The following is an 18,610-nucleotide window of genomic DNA, read 5'->3' on the forward strand; positions in this document are numbered from 1 at the left end:
ACAGGGTGGGCCATTTATATGTATACACCTTAATAAAATGGGAATGGTTGGTGATATTAACTTCCTGTTTGTGGCACATTAGTATATGTGAGGGGGGAAACTTTTCAAGATGGGTGGTGACCATGGTGGCCATTTTGAAGTCGGCCATCTTGAATCCAACTTTTGTTTTTTCAATAGGAAGAGGGTCATGTGACACATAAAACGTATTGGGAATTTCACAAGAAAAACAATGGTGTGCTTGGTTTTAACATAACTTTATTCTTTCATGAGTTATTTACAAGTTTCTGACCACTTATAAAATGTGTTCAATGTGCTGCCCATTGTGAAACTACGGATACTGGAAGCCTGTGCTAGCATTTCTCCTGCGGTGTTGCTATCAGTGTGTGAAGAGTGGGAGAAGAGGGTTGCATTGACAATCCAACACAATGGGCAGCACATGGAACACATTTTATAAGTGGTCAGAAACTTGTAAATAACTCAGGAAAGAATAAAGTTACGTTAAAACCAAGCAAACCATTGTTTTTCTTGTGAAATTCCCAATAAGTTTGATGTCACATGACCCTCTTCCTATTGAAAAAACTAAATTTGGATTCAAAATGGGCGCCATGGTCACCACCCATCTTGAAAAGTTTCCCCCCTCACATATACTAATGTGCCACAAACAGGAAGTTAATATCACCAACCATTCCCATTTTATTAAGGTGTATCCATATAAATGGCCCACCCTGTAGATACAAGCATGCTTAGCGGTTTCCATCCACCTCTACATACTTCTCCTTAGATTAGAGGAAACCAAGAACATGGGTCATATATTTCAGGTTGTTCTGGTAGTCAGAAGTTGTTAATTGGAATCCATGCAGTGCAGAGAGGTCTCTGACAGAATCATATAGAGATGCAAGCCAATCCATGGTCAGTACATGAATTCACTAAAGATCTTGTGGATGCCATGTTCTAACATCAAGTAGTGTTCCTTCCCAGAAGAAGGAAGCAAATATAACAGCAAAAGGTGGAATAATGCCATGTTTATGTCCATCAACCAGATCTGGCGGCTTTGGTGTCCACATTTATTTGGATGGGACTACACATAACAAGATGGCCTTGTATTATCCACCTACTTTACCAGGTTCACTTACCCTCTAGTTGGTTGCCTGCATGTATGGGTAAAATGAAATATTGCTATCCAAGTTCTGATTTCTTTCATATCTATTTCTTACAGACCCTACATTATTGTTAAAAAACAAAGACCGATGGTGACCAACAGGCACATCCAGGAACTGTCCCAAGGCTACAGGTTAGTAGTAAAACCAGTTACAATAGTTTATTATAAATTAGACAATCACTAAAGATCAGTGCCCCAATATTTGTGGAAGACTTGCCTTATGCAGGTTTTCCTCCTGATGTAATGCCACCTGTCTCCCTGTGGTAGGGCAAACTGCCCAGACATTGCCCTGGCTATGTCTTGGGTATGACAATAGGACCATGCTCTGGCATAGTGCTGCCACGTAGTGGATAGTAAATGCATAAGATATGGAGTAGAGATGGGTCTATAATGAAGCCAGCATGGCAATCGGGTGGTCAGCTGTTCTTGGGGGACGAGTTTGGCAGGGGTAGCTGCAGCCACCCCTACAAGTTCCTCTGCAGCGGCTTGTATTAAATGGCTGCCATTCTAATGAATAGCTGCTGATGTAATGCAGAAGCCACTGATACTCCCTCTCCGTGATGTCTATATACCCTAATGGCTTTTAAATTAGTAACATTATACAAGAAAGAGTTGTGTATAACTTACATGATGAGGGACATTTCCTAAGGTATTTACTCCACTAGAATGGCATAAAAAATATGTGCACCATTAAGGGTCCATTCACACGTCCTGTTTTTTTTCATCCTGAAAAACGGTCCGTTTTTTGCGGATCCGTTGTTCCTGAAAATGTTTCCGTATGTCATCCGTTTTTTGCGGATCCGCAAAAAACGGAAACATGTATACATTTCAATAATCAAATAAAGTTGTTTGGATTTCTTTGAAAAAAAAATTGAAAAAAAAAATAAAAAAAAAAAAAAAAAAATTTGTTATGTGTTTCCAGGAACGGAATCCGCAAAAAACGGATGACATACGGAATGACATCCGAATGTCATCCGTTTTTTGCGGATCCATTGACTTTGTATTGTACCAGGATCCGATTTTTCAGGACAAGAATAGGACATGTTTTATATTTAAACGGACATGCGGAACGGAACAACGGAAACGGACAGCACACATTGTGCTGTCCGATTTTTTCCAGGACCCATTGAAAATGAATGGGTCCAGATCTGGTCCTGATCTGTTCCTGAAAAAACGGAACAGATCAGGAAAGAAAAAACGGACGTGTGAATGGACCCTAATTGTGAGTTTTTAACCTTTTTAACACTTTTCTAAAGGGTGGGGCTTAGTGCAGCCCGTGGGGTTTACTATAACTCAAAAACTGGCGTAGACTTTAGTTTATGGTGCACAGACTGCCAGCCATGTGCCTAATTTATTAAGATGTGTCTGCCTCCTAATAAACTAGGTGCATTTCATTCCAGCGCAAGGAGATTATGGGAACATCAGTCTTGATAAATGTCCCTCGGTGCGTTTCACTTTGTAATCGGCATATGCAGTTATAGAAATGACAAAGGCTATTGAATACGTAATTGTCGAATAGAACAAAGTGAGGGATAATACCAGGATTTGGACTTCTTAGTTCCATATTAAGAGAGAGAGGTAATATCATCAAGAGTATAGAGGCGCTCTTAAAGAGAACCTGTCATCAACTTTATGGTGCCCATACTAACGGCAGAATAAAGTAAAGACAGGTGAGTTGATTTCAACGCTCTATCATTTAAAAGTAAGTGGTTGCCAAGAACCGTTATCACATTCATTGCAGACTGGGCCTGGAAAAGAGTCACGGCCACCTGAGAAGAGTCCTGGTTATTCATGAAGTCCTGCTCTCCTGCCCACCTGCTGATGACTGACAGGCTTCTACCTAGATTTCTCTCTAGGAGAGAACTGCCAATGATCAGCAGATGGGTGGGAGAGCAGGAGATTATGAATAACCATGACTCTTCTCAGGTAGATTTTACTCTTTTCAAGGCCTGGGCTGCAATGGTTATGATGCTGGTTCTCAGCAACCACTTAGTTTTAGCTCATGAGTGACACACCGCTGACATCAGCATTTCTGTCACTATTTTATGCGGCCTTCAGAGAGGTTAGCATAAAGTTGATGACAGGTTCCCTTTAAAGTGATAAGGAGGACTACAGCTGGTTCTCTCAAAGTGTCTTACTCCTTGTGCCTGGCAGACCACTTAAGCAGGTGACTGCTTCTGGGATTGGAGATGTAATTATTTGAATGCCAGGACTTGGTCCTCATTATTTCACTGACCATTTGCAGGAGCTTTGAGGATTTTCTACATGAAAGTCTGGTGGAATATTTGGATGTGAATGAAGAGAATGACTGTTACATATCCCTGTATGAACACTCCATAAGCAAGTAAGTTACCTTTTTATCCTTAAGGTGTAGTTGCCGTGTTTTCATGTCTTTTTCTTTCGGAGGTTTCACAAAAATCTGTCCTAGTTATGTGATTTGTACGTTAATGTAACTCCTATATCATTCCATGAAGTGGACTGAAATGTGTAACTTTTCAAACTGTATATTGTGGGGCACAGTGTATACTGTATATTGTGTGGCACAGTGTAGCGGTATACTGTGTATTGTGGGGCACAGTGTAGCGGTATACTGTATATTATGGCGCACAGTGTAGCGGTATACTGTATATTGTGGCGCACAGTGTAGCGCTATACTGTATATTGTGGCGCACAGTGTAGCGCTATACTGTATATTGTGGCGCACAGTGTAGCGCTATACTGTATATTGTGGCGCACAGTGTAGCGCTATACTGTATATTGTGGCGCACAGTGTAGCGCTATACTGTATATTGTGGCGCACAGTGTATGTTTTATGTGTATAACAAACATACTCCACATGAAAACTTACAATTACTTGGCTTGGCCCTTGGGGATCTCGGACACCACTTCAAAGCTTTGGCCGGGGTCTCGGCGGAGCTGATGTTGTGCTTTATCCTAATTAGAAAGATTTCATAATAAGGATTTGGAGAAGGGGCAGAGGGGTCACAGAGCAGGGAGAGGCTGGTGCTGCTACTGCTACTAGGGGGTCATACCATGGGGGAGTAATAAAGCCGACCATAATGGGCCCCCCCCCCCCCCCCAGTAGAAATAATTCTTCTTATAATGTGACAGTGCAAAAAATACCCCCTTGTAATGCCCCCAGTTGAGCTAATGTCCCTATAGTGCCCCCATAATGTGCCAGTATAAAATACCCCTATATAGTGCCCCCAGTAAATTCCCCCATAGTGCTCCTCTCCCCCCTTCCTGCTAGTTCCCCCCATAATGTACCAGTATAAAATGCCCCATATAGAGTGCCCCAGTAGATGCCCTCAGTGTCAGGCCTCTGATAGGCTGCCGGCCTAGTGTCGCCCATAATGCCCCCCAATAATGTGCCAGTAAGTGTCCCCATAGATGCCCCCCATCATGTGCCATTATCAAGTGCCTCTTTTCTCCCCCCCCCTCATGTCCCAGTATCATAGTGCCATCTCCCCCCCCCCCCCACAAAAAAAATGCCAGTATCAAGTGCCTCTCTCCTTCCCACCCCCCATGTGCCAGTATCATAGTGCCAAACCCCCCATGTGCCAGTATCAAGTGCCTCTCCCCCCCCCCCCATGTCACAGTATCATAGTGCCACCCCCCCCCCCCCCCAAAGTGCCAGTATCAAGTGCCTCTCCCCCCCCCCCATGTGCCAGTATCATAGTGCCAACCCTCCCCCAAAAGTGCCAGTATCAAGTGTCTCTCTCCTCCCCACCCATAATGTGCCAGAATATGTAGATAATCCACGGCACACCAATGTCTTTTGATTGCAAATTTATTTATGGTACAAAAATTCAGATTTTTATTTTTTTTGTCAATATATGACTAATCGCGCCATGGTTATAATACAAACATGTATATGATATATTTGTTAGGCCATAATGTTTCCCAACGTTTCGGTCCTGTCAAGACCTTTCTCAAGGGATCGTGGCCAAGCTGCAAGCGGGCATTGACAGCTGCCCCAACACACCCAGCACTGCTATATTTCTATATGACAGCTGTCCCAGGACACTCAGCTCTGCCATATCTCTATATATGATGTACACTTAGCCAGCTATAACAGTAGAAGTCTCATATTTTTTCAGTCAGTAGCATTGCAGCTCTTAAGGCTGTGTGGGTAAATGCTTTGCCTCTGATACAGAAGGTCATAGGTTCGAATCTCAGCAGAAACTTTTCTGAAATACAAAGATACAGAAGATCGTGGGTTCGAATCCCAGACACATCCTCTCCTGAGATGACTATACCTGGGATTCGTAAATGAGAAGTGTGCAAGTTGCCGGCCCTGCTGGAGTCACCCCGTCACCGGTGTTACCCGGTGCGGTCTGCACCCCCCTTTTAACGCTGCCTGTCCCAAAAAAAAGTCACCACCAAAAAAAAAAGCCTTTAGCTTTGATTACGCATTCGCTGTTGGATTGTTTCGATAAGCTTCTGCAATATCAGAAGAATTATTTCCATCCAGTGTTGCATTAAGATCTTGCATTGATGATGGTAGAGTCTGACTGCTGCGCAAAGCCTTCTCCAGCACATCCCAAAGATTCTTAATAGGGTTAAGGTCTGGACTCGGTGGTGGCCAATTCATGTGTGAAAACGTTGTCTCATGCTCCCTGAACCACTCTTTCACAATTTGAGCCCGATAAATTGTGGCATTGTCATCTTGGAATATGCCCATGCTATCAGGGAAGAAAAAAATCCATTGATGGAATAACCTGGTCATTCAGTATGTTCAGGTAGTCAGCTGACCTCATTCTTGGAGCAAATACTGTTTCTGAACCTAGACCCGACCAACTGCAGCAACCCCAGATCATAGCACTGCCCCACAGGCTTGTACAGTAGGCACTAGGCATGATGGGTGCATCACTTCATCTGCCTCTCTTCTCACTCTGGAACAGGGTAAATCTGGACTCATCAGACCACATGACCTTCTTCCATTGCTCCAGAGTCCAATCTTTATGCTCCCTAGCAAATTAAAGCCTTTTTTTCTGCTTTGCCTAGCTGATTTTTTGGTTTTCTTACGGCTACACAGCTGTTCAGTCCCAATCCCATGAGTTCCCTTCGCATTGTGCGTGTGTGAAATGCTCTTACTTTCACTATTAAACATAGCCCTGAGTTCTACTGTTGTTTTTCCTCGATTTTGATTTCACCAAACGTAAGTGATCGACGATCACAATCATTCAGGATTTTTTTCCCGCCACATTTCTTCCTCTAATACAATGGGTCCCCACTATCCTTCCAGTTTTTAATAATGTGTTGGACAGTTCTTAACCTAATTTTAGTAGTTTCTGCAGTCTCCTTAGATGTTTTCTGCATGTTGTAATCCAGCGGAGTTCAGCACTCAGTACCTATTAGGCCAACTTAAGTTTCTCTAATAATGTAATAATCGCATTATCAGAGAAAATCAGTTCTGGTAGTTTAAGGGGTTGTCTAGGATTATTTTATTTTTTTTTTACAAAAGCAGCGCCATCTCTGTCCACATGTATGTGGCATTGCAGCTCAGGCCTATCCACCTCATTGGAGCTGAGCTGCAATGCCAAACACAACCCTAGTGGAAAGATGTGGCACTATTTCTGAGGGAAAGTAGCCATGTTTTCTGTAATTCTGGACAACCCCTTTAAGTTGAGACATCCTCTGGTAAGAGCTCGATATATAACCCATGCATTTCATTTCAGAAATGATTGGTCTTTGTATGATGCTTTTATACTTGATAGTAATGTATGTTTGTGTTTTTTAGGCACACCACCCATTTAGAGATTGAGCCCTTTACTTTGCTTGGGGTTTGTGCTGGACTCATCCCGTACCCGCATCACAACCAGTCCCCAAGAAACACTTATCAATGTGCTATGGGAAAACAAGCAATGGGTAAGATTATGATTGCTGGTATATTTTGTTTGAGTGTGACATACAGGCATATAGAGGCAGGGGTGCACCACCAATGAGGCCAGGTTAGGCGATCGCCTCAGGCAGCACCATAAAGGGGCAAGAGGGGGGGCAGCGAAAGGGCCGTGAGCCATGAGCGCTTTCATTGTGGCAAAGGGGTTAGGTTAAGAAATTGTCATGGGGGGTTTGAAAGTTGCGCCATTTCCGGCAGCAGAAACTACCCCTGATAGAGGTAGTCATCAACCTGTGGCTTTCCAGACGGTGTGACACTGCATCTCCCAGCATTCCTGTTAATAGTGGCCAGTGCAATATGATGACTCTTAGACCTAGATAAAAGGATGCTCACATGAAGGGGGTGTCAATGAAGAACCAGCAGGAAATGTATTTTTATAGGAGTGAATGGTAAAAAAAAAAAAAAAAACACAACATACAACTCAAACTTAGTGACCCAAATTACTGTGTCTGTGTTTAGAATCTAAAAATGACATATATTGACTCAATTTAGATCGATCAACCAGGTGATTTAATAAGGCTTATTTCACACTGCCGGCTGGCGGTTCCGGCATAGAATGGCCCAACAAAAAACACTGCTTGCAGGTCGGAACAGCCTGCTGGATCAGCAAATGCAAATTACTTATGGGAAAGGAGCAGATCTTAGTGGGCAAGGGGCAGGCCCTAAGATGCCCCAAAATTGCATCACAATTCTGGCGTGAACTCCAGTCTTAGATTAAGCAAACTAATAGCCGGAGTGTGTTTTTATAGGTGTCCTGCGGCGGCTTGGGCGCGCGACCAGGTGTCCTGCGGCGGCTCGGGCGCGCCCAGGTGTCCTGCAGCAGGTCGTATAAAGTTCAGTATAGTGCACACTGCAGCTGCTGAAGAACCTCTTTTAGTAAAGATGGAATACAACACAGAAGCCATTGTTTCGCACAATAGATGGATCCTGCACGAGGAGATAAGCAGCGCACGCTGCTTATCTCTGTATTGCTTCCAGCTTGATATCAGAATGTCAATTTTTTTTTTATGGTACAAATATTATCCATGCATAGTCCTTATAATTATATGATTTCCCAATAAAATGATTGTGATAGGAACACTGCCGGCAATGACCTATAAGATAATAGCCTGAGCTGCTCGTAAAGCCGGACACCAGACTCATCCCTCATATGTAGATTTTCAGGTGCAAGAAGAAACTCGAGGGTCTCCCAGTTTTTGCCTTTCTTCGCTGGAAAACATTTAGTTTCCTGCCACACACAGTCAGACAGGATCAGTGTGGACAGAAAGCCAATTCAGCCTCGCACAGTCCTTTTGTCGTCCTCCCCATGAATGAGATTTTTCTTCTCCCTCTCTTTTTTGTTTGGAGTGTCATTTGCAATTCATTGTCTCTGTTTTCTGAGGTTGGTGTATTCAGCTGTTCTGACCCCGGGTCCTGCACATTTAGCTCCTTGGATACAATGCGCTGACGTCACTGTCCATGGCAGGATACAAAGGCTGCGAGATATCTTAAGCAATAAAAAAAGGCCTTTGTTTCTGTTTATTACGAAACACCTGAATAAAGATAAAAACCTCACTAAAGAAAAGGAAAGATGGCACCAGACGCCCAACGAGTAGGAATATGTCACAAAGGAATGAATACAGAGAACTGGAGCATCAGCGCAGGGATATACCCTGTGTATGTGCAGCTTGTGTGTGGGATGCAGCGCCACTGTTGTCCGCAGGCTTTGTCTGATATTGCAGTTCAGTCCCATTTACTAGAATATCTGCACTGCCAGACAGAGCCCCTGGACAAGGGCTAATCTATATCATATTTGTATCTATTATTATTTATTATTAAAGCGCCATTCATTCCATAGCGCTGTACATATGATAAGGGGTGCACATACATAATACAGACAATTGCACTAATCATAAACAAAATGAGTTACAAACTGGTACAGAAGGAGAGAGGGCCCTGCCCGTGAGGGCTTACAATCTACATGGTATGGGAGAAGGACACAGTAGGTGCGGGTTAAGTTGGTAATGGCGGTATAGAGGCAGCAGGGTCACTGGTTGTAGGCTTGTCTGAAGAGGTGGGTTTTCAGGTTTCTTTTGAAGGATTCCACTGTAGGTGAGAGTCTGATATGTTGGGGTAGCGAGTTCCAGAGTATGGGGGATGCACGGGAGAAATCCTGGAGTCGATTGTGGGAAGAGGCAATAAGAGGAGAGAAGATCTCTCTCTATCTTTCTACTTGTCTCATAGCGGTCGGTCTGTCTGTCTATGTATCTGTCTATCTCATATTTATATCTGTCAGATATTATCTATGGATTTGATATCTCTTGTCAATTCATCTGCTAACGATCAACCGATTTTTTCCTGTCTGTCATATAGATATACATGTGTGTAAAAATTATATTTGCATTTTTAGTTATTAGTTAATAATATTAGTTTTAATTTTTCTGGATTATTGTTGGAGAAAAGGAGATTAGATAGATTGGAAAGATGAGCTTCTTTTAATCCAGCATTAATAGAACATAAATGGTCTGTCTCACTTTAGCAAATAGCATTTATCATGTAGAGAAAGTTAATGGAAGGCGCTTACTAATGTATTGTTATTGTCCATATTGCTTCCTTTGCTGTCAAGATTCATTTTTCCATCACGTTATACACTGCTAATTTCCATAGTTATGACCACCCTGCAATCCATCAGGGGTGGTCGTGCTTGCACACTATAGGAAAAAGTGCTGGGATTGTGGGAGCGCATCTAGGCTAGTGCTTTTTTTCTCTAGTGTGCAAAAACGACCACTGCTGCTGGATTACAGGGTGGTCGTAACCATGGAAACTAGCAGTGGATAATGTGATGGAAAAATGAATCCAGCCAGCAAAGGAAGCAGTATGGACAATCACAATACATTAGTAAGTGCCTTTAAAATGTTCCAGGTTGTCACATATCCTGGGTTATTGGTGGTCTATACAAAAGTACTGTTAATGTACAATATGATACTAAAACATTTGTTCTTTAACGGGGATCTGTCACCAGGGACGTTCTTATCCAATTGTATAGACACACAGCGCTGTTCCTGAGTTATGATCTTTTTATTTGTAGTATGCAAATTAGGTCTTTGGTGCAATTAGGGCGTCACCATTGCCGTTGTTGCACCCAGCCCCTTCCCAGGTGCTTTACCCCTGCTGGGCCCTGTCAGAACAGAGAGTGAAGTGCTGGCCACAGAAATGAGTGGAGCAATGACGACACCCTTATTGCAACAAATGCCTAATTTTCATATGATGAAAAACCATTAACACGGGAACGGAGCCGCACATCAACAAATCAGGTGAACCACAGCTACGGATAGGAAGGTTGCCGGTGACAGATTCCTTTTAGGGCCCATTCACACAGCTGTATGAACGGGTACGGACCCATTCATTTTAATGGGGCCGCAAAAGATGCGGACAGCACATCGTGTGCTGTCCGCATCTGCAGTTCCATTCCGGGGCCACAGGAAAAAAAAGATGAACATGTCCAATTTTTGTCCGCAATTGCAGACAAGAATAGGCATTTTCTGTGATGGTGCCAGCCATGTGCAGTTGCGCAAATCCGTGTCTTGCGGATCCGCAAAACACTCCAGTGGTCTGAATGAGCTTTTAAGAGAAATTTCCTAGGTGCTTCTCTCTGCTCTGTCTTTTGCTTATGGTCTCTTGAAATGTCATATTAGATTACAGTTCTGTGCTGTATCAAATGCATTTCACTATAAATGCAGTGGTGTAAGCAACAGTGGAGAGCCGCAGGTTGCATATTTCAGTATGGCGGTAGATTCCTGACACACAACGTAGTCAGTGCATGCTGGGAGTTGTAGTCTCACAGCATCTGGAGAGCCCCAGGTTAGCAGACCTCTATATAATGTAGTATGCCTATTTCTTTGGCTCGATGTTGGTTTCATTAGACTCAACCTTTATCAATTTTTAGTGTTTCTTTGTGTGTTATTAAACCACCAAAACGCGCTGCATTCACTGCTCCGGATAAAGTGCTTTGTGCTTGGGACCTTTTGTTGTTTGGAAATCACCTGCGTAATAATCTCAGTCATTTTCTACGGCTATAAAATGTTTTGGAGGAATTTTCAGCCTAACAATACCAAACATCTGACATGTTATGACCTGAAACCATCTAGAACCCCTTGTGTTGTTCTGTGGTGGGCTAATCACATCAGTATGCTGGGACTTGGCTTTTTACAGCTACATGCAAAGCACTGAACTATTAAATATGGAATGCATTTAATAAGTAAATATATTTTATATGTAATATCTATCTATGCTATATATCCCCTATCTATCTATCTATCTTATGTCGATCTATTTATCTTTCACCTATCTATCTATTATTATTATTATTATTATTATTAAAGCGCCATTCATTCCATGGTGCTGTACATATGAAAAGGGGTGCACATACATAATACAGACAATTGCACTAATCATGAACAGGACGAGTTACAGACTGGTACAGAAGGAGAGAGGATCCTGCCCGTGAGGGCTTATAATCTACAATCTATCTCCTATCTATTAGCTATCAACACTGCCTGTCCCAAAAAAAAGTCACCACAAAAAAAAAAAGCCTTTAGCTTTGATTACACATTCGCTGTGGCATTGTTTAGATAATTCTTCTGACATTGCAGAAGCTTATTTCCATCCAGTGTTGCATTAAGATCTTGAATTGATGATGGTAGAGTCTGACTGCTGCGCAAAGCCTTCTCCAGCACATCCCAAAGATTCTTAATAGGGTTAAGGTCTGGACTCGGTGGTGGCCAATTCATGTGTGAAAATGATGTCTCATGCTCCCTGAACCACTCTTTCACAATTTGAGCCCGATGAATTGTGGCATTGTCATCTTGGAATATGCCAGTGCCATCAGGGAAGAACGAATCCATTGATGGAATAACCTGGTCATTCAGTATGTTCAGGTAGTCAGCTGACCTCATTCTTGGAGCACATACTGTTTCTGAACCTAGACCTGACCAACTGCAGCAACCCCAGATCATAGCACTGCCCACAGGCTTGTACAGTAGGCACTAGGCATGATGGGTGCATTACTTCATCTGCCTCTCTTCTTACCCTGATGCGCCCATCACTCTGAAACCGGGTAAATCTGGACTCATCAGACCTTATGATTTTCTTCCATTGCTCCAGAGTCCAATATTTATGCTCCCTAGCAAATTAAGCCTAGCCTTTTTTCTGGTTTGCCTCGCTGATTTGTGGTTTTCTTACGGCTACACAGCTGTTCAGTCCCAATCCCTTGAGTTCCCTTCGCATTGTGCGTGTGGAAATGCTCTTACTTTCACTATTAAACATAGCCCTGAGTTCTACTGTTGTTTTTCCTCGATTTGATTTCACCAAACGTTTAATTGATCTCCGATCACGATCATTCAGGATTTTTTTCCCGCCACATTTCTTCCTCTAATACAATGGGTCCCCACTATCCTTCCAGTTTTTAATAATGCGTTGGACAGTTCTTAACCTAATTTTAGTAGTTTCTGCAAATCTCCTTAGATGTTTTCTCTGCTTGATGCATGCCAATGATTTGACCCTTCTCAAGCAGACTAACATCTTTTCCACGACCACGAGATGTGTCTTTTGACAGAGAAGCAACTCATTGCACCACTTTGGGTTAGATAACTTATTGCCAGCTGAAAGATAATCGCCCATGCAGTAATTATCCAATAGGAGGCTCATAACTATTTGCTTAGTTAAATCCAGGTGGTGACTTTTTTGGGACAAGCAGTGTATCTCCTATCTATTATCTATCTATCTGAGTCCTGAACAGCTCACAAGTTGTCTATTTGCCACATTCTTTCCTTTATATATCTAAGCAAAGTTGGCATCCAGGAATCTTTGAAAACCCTCTGTACCAATGGGATAATGGCAGCTAAATGTCTTGTTCCCGTAGTAATAAATACTACTGAAACCAATCTGAATAAACATTTTAATGACTTGTAAAAAGAGGCCATTTGCATAGTTGCCAATTTTTCAGAGACAGTCCCTGCAAATTCAGGCTGTCCTGTGTAAAAATGGGCATATGTAAGCTCAACCCATAAACAGGCAGACCCAGGTGTGCTTATGTAGGTCCTGTACATAAGTAGACTTTCTTGGGTAAGTTTGGGGTTGGGGGTTGCATGCCCCAAATTCTCCAACTATAATGGCGGTAAGTATGCATTTGAGGGCTACAATTTAGATGTAATAGAAGTTAAGTCCAGTACTACGTCCATCTACAGTACAGACCAAAAGTTTGGACACACCTTCTCATTCAAAGAGTTTTCTTTATTTTCATGACTATGAAAATTGTAGATTCACACTGAATGCATCAAAACTATGAATTAACACATGTGGAATTATAGACATAAGAAAAAAGTGTGAAACAACTGAAAATATGTCATGTACTTCAAAGCAGCCACCTTTTGCTTTGATTACTGCTTTGCACATTCTTGGCATTCTCTTGATGAGCTTCAAGAGGTAGTCACCTGAAATGGTTTTCACTTCACAGGTGTGCCCTGTCAGGTTTAATAAGTGGGATTTCTTGCCTTATAAATGGGGTTGGGACCATCAGTTGCGTTGTGGATACACAGCTGATAGTCCCACTGAATAGACTGTTAGAATTTGTATTATGGCAAGAAAAAAGCAGCTAAGAAAAACGAGTGGCCATCATTACTTTAAGAAATGAAAGTCAGTCCGAAAAATTGGGAACTTGCGAAAAATACAGTAACTGCACCGTTGAATGGCAAATATTATTTTCTTTTGCCACTAATACATGCCAAAAAAAGCTGTCCCCAAGTGCAGTCACAAAAAACATCAAGCGCTACAAAGAAACTGGCTCGCATGCGGACCGCCCCAGGAAAGGAAGACGGCAAGAGTCACCTCTGCTGCGGAGGATAAGCTCATCCGAGTCACCAGCCTCAGAAATCGCAGGTTAACAGCAGCTCAGATTAGAGACCAGGTCAATGCCACACAGAGTTCTAGCAGCAGACACATCTCTAGAACAACTGTTAAGAGGAGACTGTGTGAATTAGACCTTCATGGTCCAATATCTGCTAGGAAACCACTGCTAAGGACAGGCAACAAGCAGAAGAGACTTGTTTGGGCTAAAGAACACAAGGAATGGACATTAGACCAGTGGAAATCTGTGCTTTGGTCTGATGAGTCCAAATTTGAGATCTTTGGTTCCAACCACCGTGTCTTTGTGCGACGCAGAAAAGGTGAACGGGTGGACTCTACATGCCTGGTTCCCACCGTGAAGCATGGAGGAGGAGGTGTGATGGTGTGGGGGTGCTTTGCTGGTGACACTGTTGGGGATTTATTCAAAATTGAAGGCATACTGAACCAGCATGGCTACCATAGCATCTTGCAGCGGCATGCTATTCCATCCGGTTTGCGTTTAGTTGGACCATCATTTATTTTTCAACAGGACAATGACCCCAAACACACCTCCAGGCTGTGTAAGGGCTATTTGACCATGAAGGAGAGTGATGGGGTGCTGCGCCAGATGACCTGGCCACCACAGTCGCCGGACCTGAACCCAGTCGAGATGGTTTGGGGTGAGCTGGACCGCAGAGTGAAGGCAAAAGGGCCAACAAGTGCTAAGCATCTCTGGGAACTCCTTCAAGACTTTTGGAAGACCATTTCAGGTGACTACCTCTTGAAGCTCATCAAGAGAATGCCATGAGTGTGCAAAGCAGTGATCAAAGCAAAAGGTGGCTGCTTTGAAGAACCTAGAATATGACATATTTTCAGTTGTTTCACACTTTTTTCTTATGTATATAATTCCACATGTGTTAATTCATAGTTTTGATGCCTTCAGTGTGAATCTACAATTTTCATAGTCATGAAAATAAAGAAAACTCTTTGAATGAGAAGGTGTCCAAACTTTTGGTCTGTACTGTATATCTCCCACTTGAAGTTTAAAGATGGCAGAATGGGCCTAGGCAACAGTACTACACTGGAAGCAGCAACAAAAGTGAAGCTTGTGGTGGGGTACAAATGGCTTGAACCCTGCATATGCAAATGGTTCCAACACTTTTGAACTTCTGTGATTGCACACCTAGCTGGAGTGATCCTTAAATAATAATTTGCTAATATTTTGTTAATCGAATATATATTTTGCTTTATAGGATTCAGTCAGGGACTGAAAAGACCCCACACAGGCTGCGCTGATATTGCGCTCCAGAGCACTGCAGGAGCCTAGCACTGACTTTAGCCGGGCTCCTGCTGTAATGGCCGGCATCAGAGTTAACTCCAGTGCTGGCCACTTAATTCCCTAGATGCTGCGGTCAGTAGTGACCACGGCGTCTAGGCAGTTACACAGAGGCTCCTTATCACCATTAATCCCCCACAAACCCAGCCACAGGGAGCCAATGCATTGCCTCAGCAGCCAGGGGCCTAACCAAGGGCCTCAGGCCTGCCATGACAGTATATCTTAGGCCTGTGCACATAAGCAGTATTTTTCACGCATCACTTGTGCGTTGCGTGAAAATCGCAGCATGCTCCTCTTCGTGCGCTTTTGACGCAACACAGGCCCCATAGAAGTGAATGGGGCTGCGTGAAAATCGCAAGCATCTGCAAGCAAGTGCGGATGCGGTGCGATTTTCACGCACGGTTGCTAGGAGACGATCGGGATGGGGACCCGATCATTATTATTTTCCATTATAACATGGTTATAAGGGAAAATAATAGCATTCTGAATACAGAATGCATAGTACAATAGCGCTGGAGGGGTTGAAAAAAAATATATAAAAAATTTAACTCGCCTTAGTCCACTTGCTTCGCGCAGCCGGCATCTCTTCTGTCGTCTTCTTTGTTGTGCAGGAGGAAAATGACCTGTGGTGACCATGTGATGAGCGCAGTGACGTCAGCACAAGTCATTTTCCTACTGCACAGCAAAGAAGAAGAAAGAAGCAATGCCGGCTGCGCGAACAAGTGGATTAAGGTGAGTTCAATAATTTTTTTTTTTTTAACCCCTCCAGCCCTATTGTGCTATGCATTCTGTATTAAGAATGCTATTATTTTCCCTTATAACCATGTTATAAGGGAAAATAATACAATCTACACAACACCTAACCCGAACTTCTGTGAAGAAGTTCGGGTTTGGGTACCAAACATGCCGATTTTTCTCACCCTACGTGCAAAAACGCATTAAAATGTTTTGCACTCGCGCGAAAAAAATCGCGCATTTTCCCGTGGCGCACCCGCATCTTATCCGGGCCAAAAACATGACGCCCATGTGAAAGGGGCCTTACGGTCGTGTGAATGCACCCTTACACTGTGCCGCAGAAACAGCCTAATATACTGCCTGTCACTGTTACAAGGTGCATTATAAAAACAATGTTCCCTAGTGAGGGTAAAAAGAATAATTAAAGTTAAATGTATTTGTATAAACAAATTTTATTTTGTAAAAGTGGTAAAACCCCTGACACAAATCTATGGTATCATTCTAAGTTCACCACAACCACACCACAAGTATAATAAAGGCGATTACACTGCCTTGTGAAAAAGTAAAAAAAAAAAAAAAGTAAAAATAATGAAATTTGTTTCTGCCCACCTACAAAAAAAATGTTAATCTGTAAGTCCCATGTACACCAAAATATTCTCGTCCTGCAAAAAGTCCATATGCGGCTACATTGACGGAAAAATTAATTCTGACTCTTGGAATGCGACAACATAAAAAAACTTTTTTTTTATTTTCCTTTTTTCATGAGATTTGCTATTGTTTTGCAAAAGTAGTAAAAAGAACAAACGACTACAGATATTTGATATCATCTTAATCTTACTAACCCATACCTCACAGCAAACATCATAAATTAAAAGTGCAAAAAAAAAAAATTGTGGAAAAGTTAATCAATAAGTTATATGTACACCAAAATGTGTCACTAAAAACTACAATTAGAAAGAAAATTATAGTTTTTGCCAGAAAGAGCTAAATATAAAATAATCAAGAAAAATGTATAAAACAAAATAATTTTTCCTAATTTGAAAATTGCCCAAAATCATTTTTTTATTTTTTTGGGTAAAATCACACAGCCCTATACCGAATCTACAGCTTTTGCAGAACTATCAGTGCAGTAGACTTTTTTTTTATTGGCTTGTGGCTGCTTTGATTCTTGGTCTTTTGCACTACAAATGTTGAATATGATTTTTGCTATTTCTTTGGTTATATTTTGTCTTTAGGGACTATTGGATACAACCAGAGGAATAGAATCGACACATTAATGTACTTGCTGGCATATCCACAAAGGCCGATGGTGAAGACAAGGACTATTGAGCTTATAGACTTTGAAAAACTTCCCGCTGGACAGAACGCCACTGTGGCGGTGATGAGTTACAGTGGTTATGACATTGAGGATGCCCTTGTATTAAATAAAGCTTCATTAGATAGAGGTAAGTGAGATTTATGGTACGGCTAGGTATACAGTAACATCCAGTTAGTCCTGAATTAATGGGTGCCTGCTGCATACTGTTTGTATATTGAAGTCAGTACTGGCACAGTATGCTATAGGCTCCCTCTAGTGGTGGCTGCAGTAACCTGAATTACGGTAATTTTTTAACACTGTGTCAATGAATGGCTTTGAAGCTTTGTATCAGAAGAATTGATCTAAACTTTCTTGAAAGATATATTTAAAAATAATTCATTTGGACCTGAAAACAACATGATGAAAAAAATGAGCACTGATCTGCTTGAATATTACTGACTGGTGCTCGATAGTGGCTGTGTAAGAGGGCCCTTTGTATCTAGAGCTGCTTTTCTTTCTGTGAATGGGGACAGGAACTTTCATAGTCAGGTATGTGGAGTTTAAAGATTTCAGCCTTGTAGTTGTCTTCCAGTAGTCTCTTCCCTGCTCCTGCTTTGGTTGGTGCATACAACAGTTCACATACTCTGCTATTAGAGTTTCCATTTGTTACCGAAAAATGGCTATAATATTATGGACACGCAGTTTAAAAAAAATAAAATAAAAAATAGAGGCTGATATTAATCCAAACTGAATCTGGCCTTGGCCCTAGCAATGCATTGGATGTGGCGACTAGGGACGTCAGGGCCAATGCTTCTGTTAGACCGTTTTGGTAAGAGGCCTATATTCTTTAAAGGGGTTATGACATGATGTAAAAAATGAAAATCAGACATCATATAGTACATAACAATACCATTCTCACAAAGCTAGAACCAGCCCTGTACCTCACATGGGTCCAGAGATCTCCACATTCATTCATACATTCTGCTAGGTTATCTTCAGCCTGGGAGCTTAAGCATCGTGTCCCTTCTTCTGCGGTTCTCTTCCTGTAACTGACAAAGCTTCTAAGAGAAAATATGGCCCATGGCAGTTCAATATTTAGACGGAGCATGTTTGACCAGCGCAGTGAGACGGACAAAAAATAAGGTACAGAGCAAAGAAGTAGGTGGCGCTATACAGATACATTTTATTCAGTAACTCGCTGGCTATGCTACATTTTTAATTACATGCAACTACAAAAGTATTCAGCTCATGGCACTGGTTTGAAAAATGTAGAATGTTTTGTGACACAACCCATTTAAGGACCAGGTGTCTCTATCTCTG

At 42.2% G+C, this 18,610-nt stretch overlaps 1 protein-coding gene across 1 annotated transcript in view; it reads left to right on the forward strand.

Annotated features, from left to right (window-relative positions):
- Nucleotides 1–18,610, forward strand: part of POLR3B (RNA polymerase III subunit B) — a 127,561-nt gene that overhangs the window by 75,082 nt on the left and 33,869 nt on the right. Inside the window, exons 17-20 of the mRNA XM_044277931.1 lie at nucleotides 1,217–1,291; nucleotides 3,405–3,503; nucleotides 6,903–7,030; nucleotides 17,229–17,438. Of these exons, the coding sequence (XP_044133866.1) occupies nucleotides 1,217–1,291; nucleotides 3,405–3,503; nucleotides 6,903–7,030; nucleotides 17,229–17,438 (512 nt within the window). The remainder of the gene's footprint in view (nucleotides 1–1,216; nucleotides 1,292–3,404; nucleotides 3,504–6,902; nucleotides 7,031–17,228; nucleotides 17,439–18,610) is intronic.

This window comes from Bufo gargarizans, chromosome 2 (genome assembly GCF_014858855.1).
Source record: "Bufo gargarizans isolate SCDJY-AF-19 chromosome 2, ASM1485885v1, whole genome shotgun sequence".
In the NCBI taxonomy this organism is placed as follows: domain Eukaryota; kingdom Metazoa; phylum Chordata; class Amphibia; order Anura; family Bufonidae; genus Bufo; species Bufo gargarizans.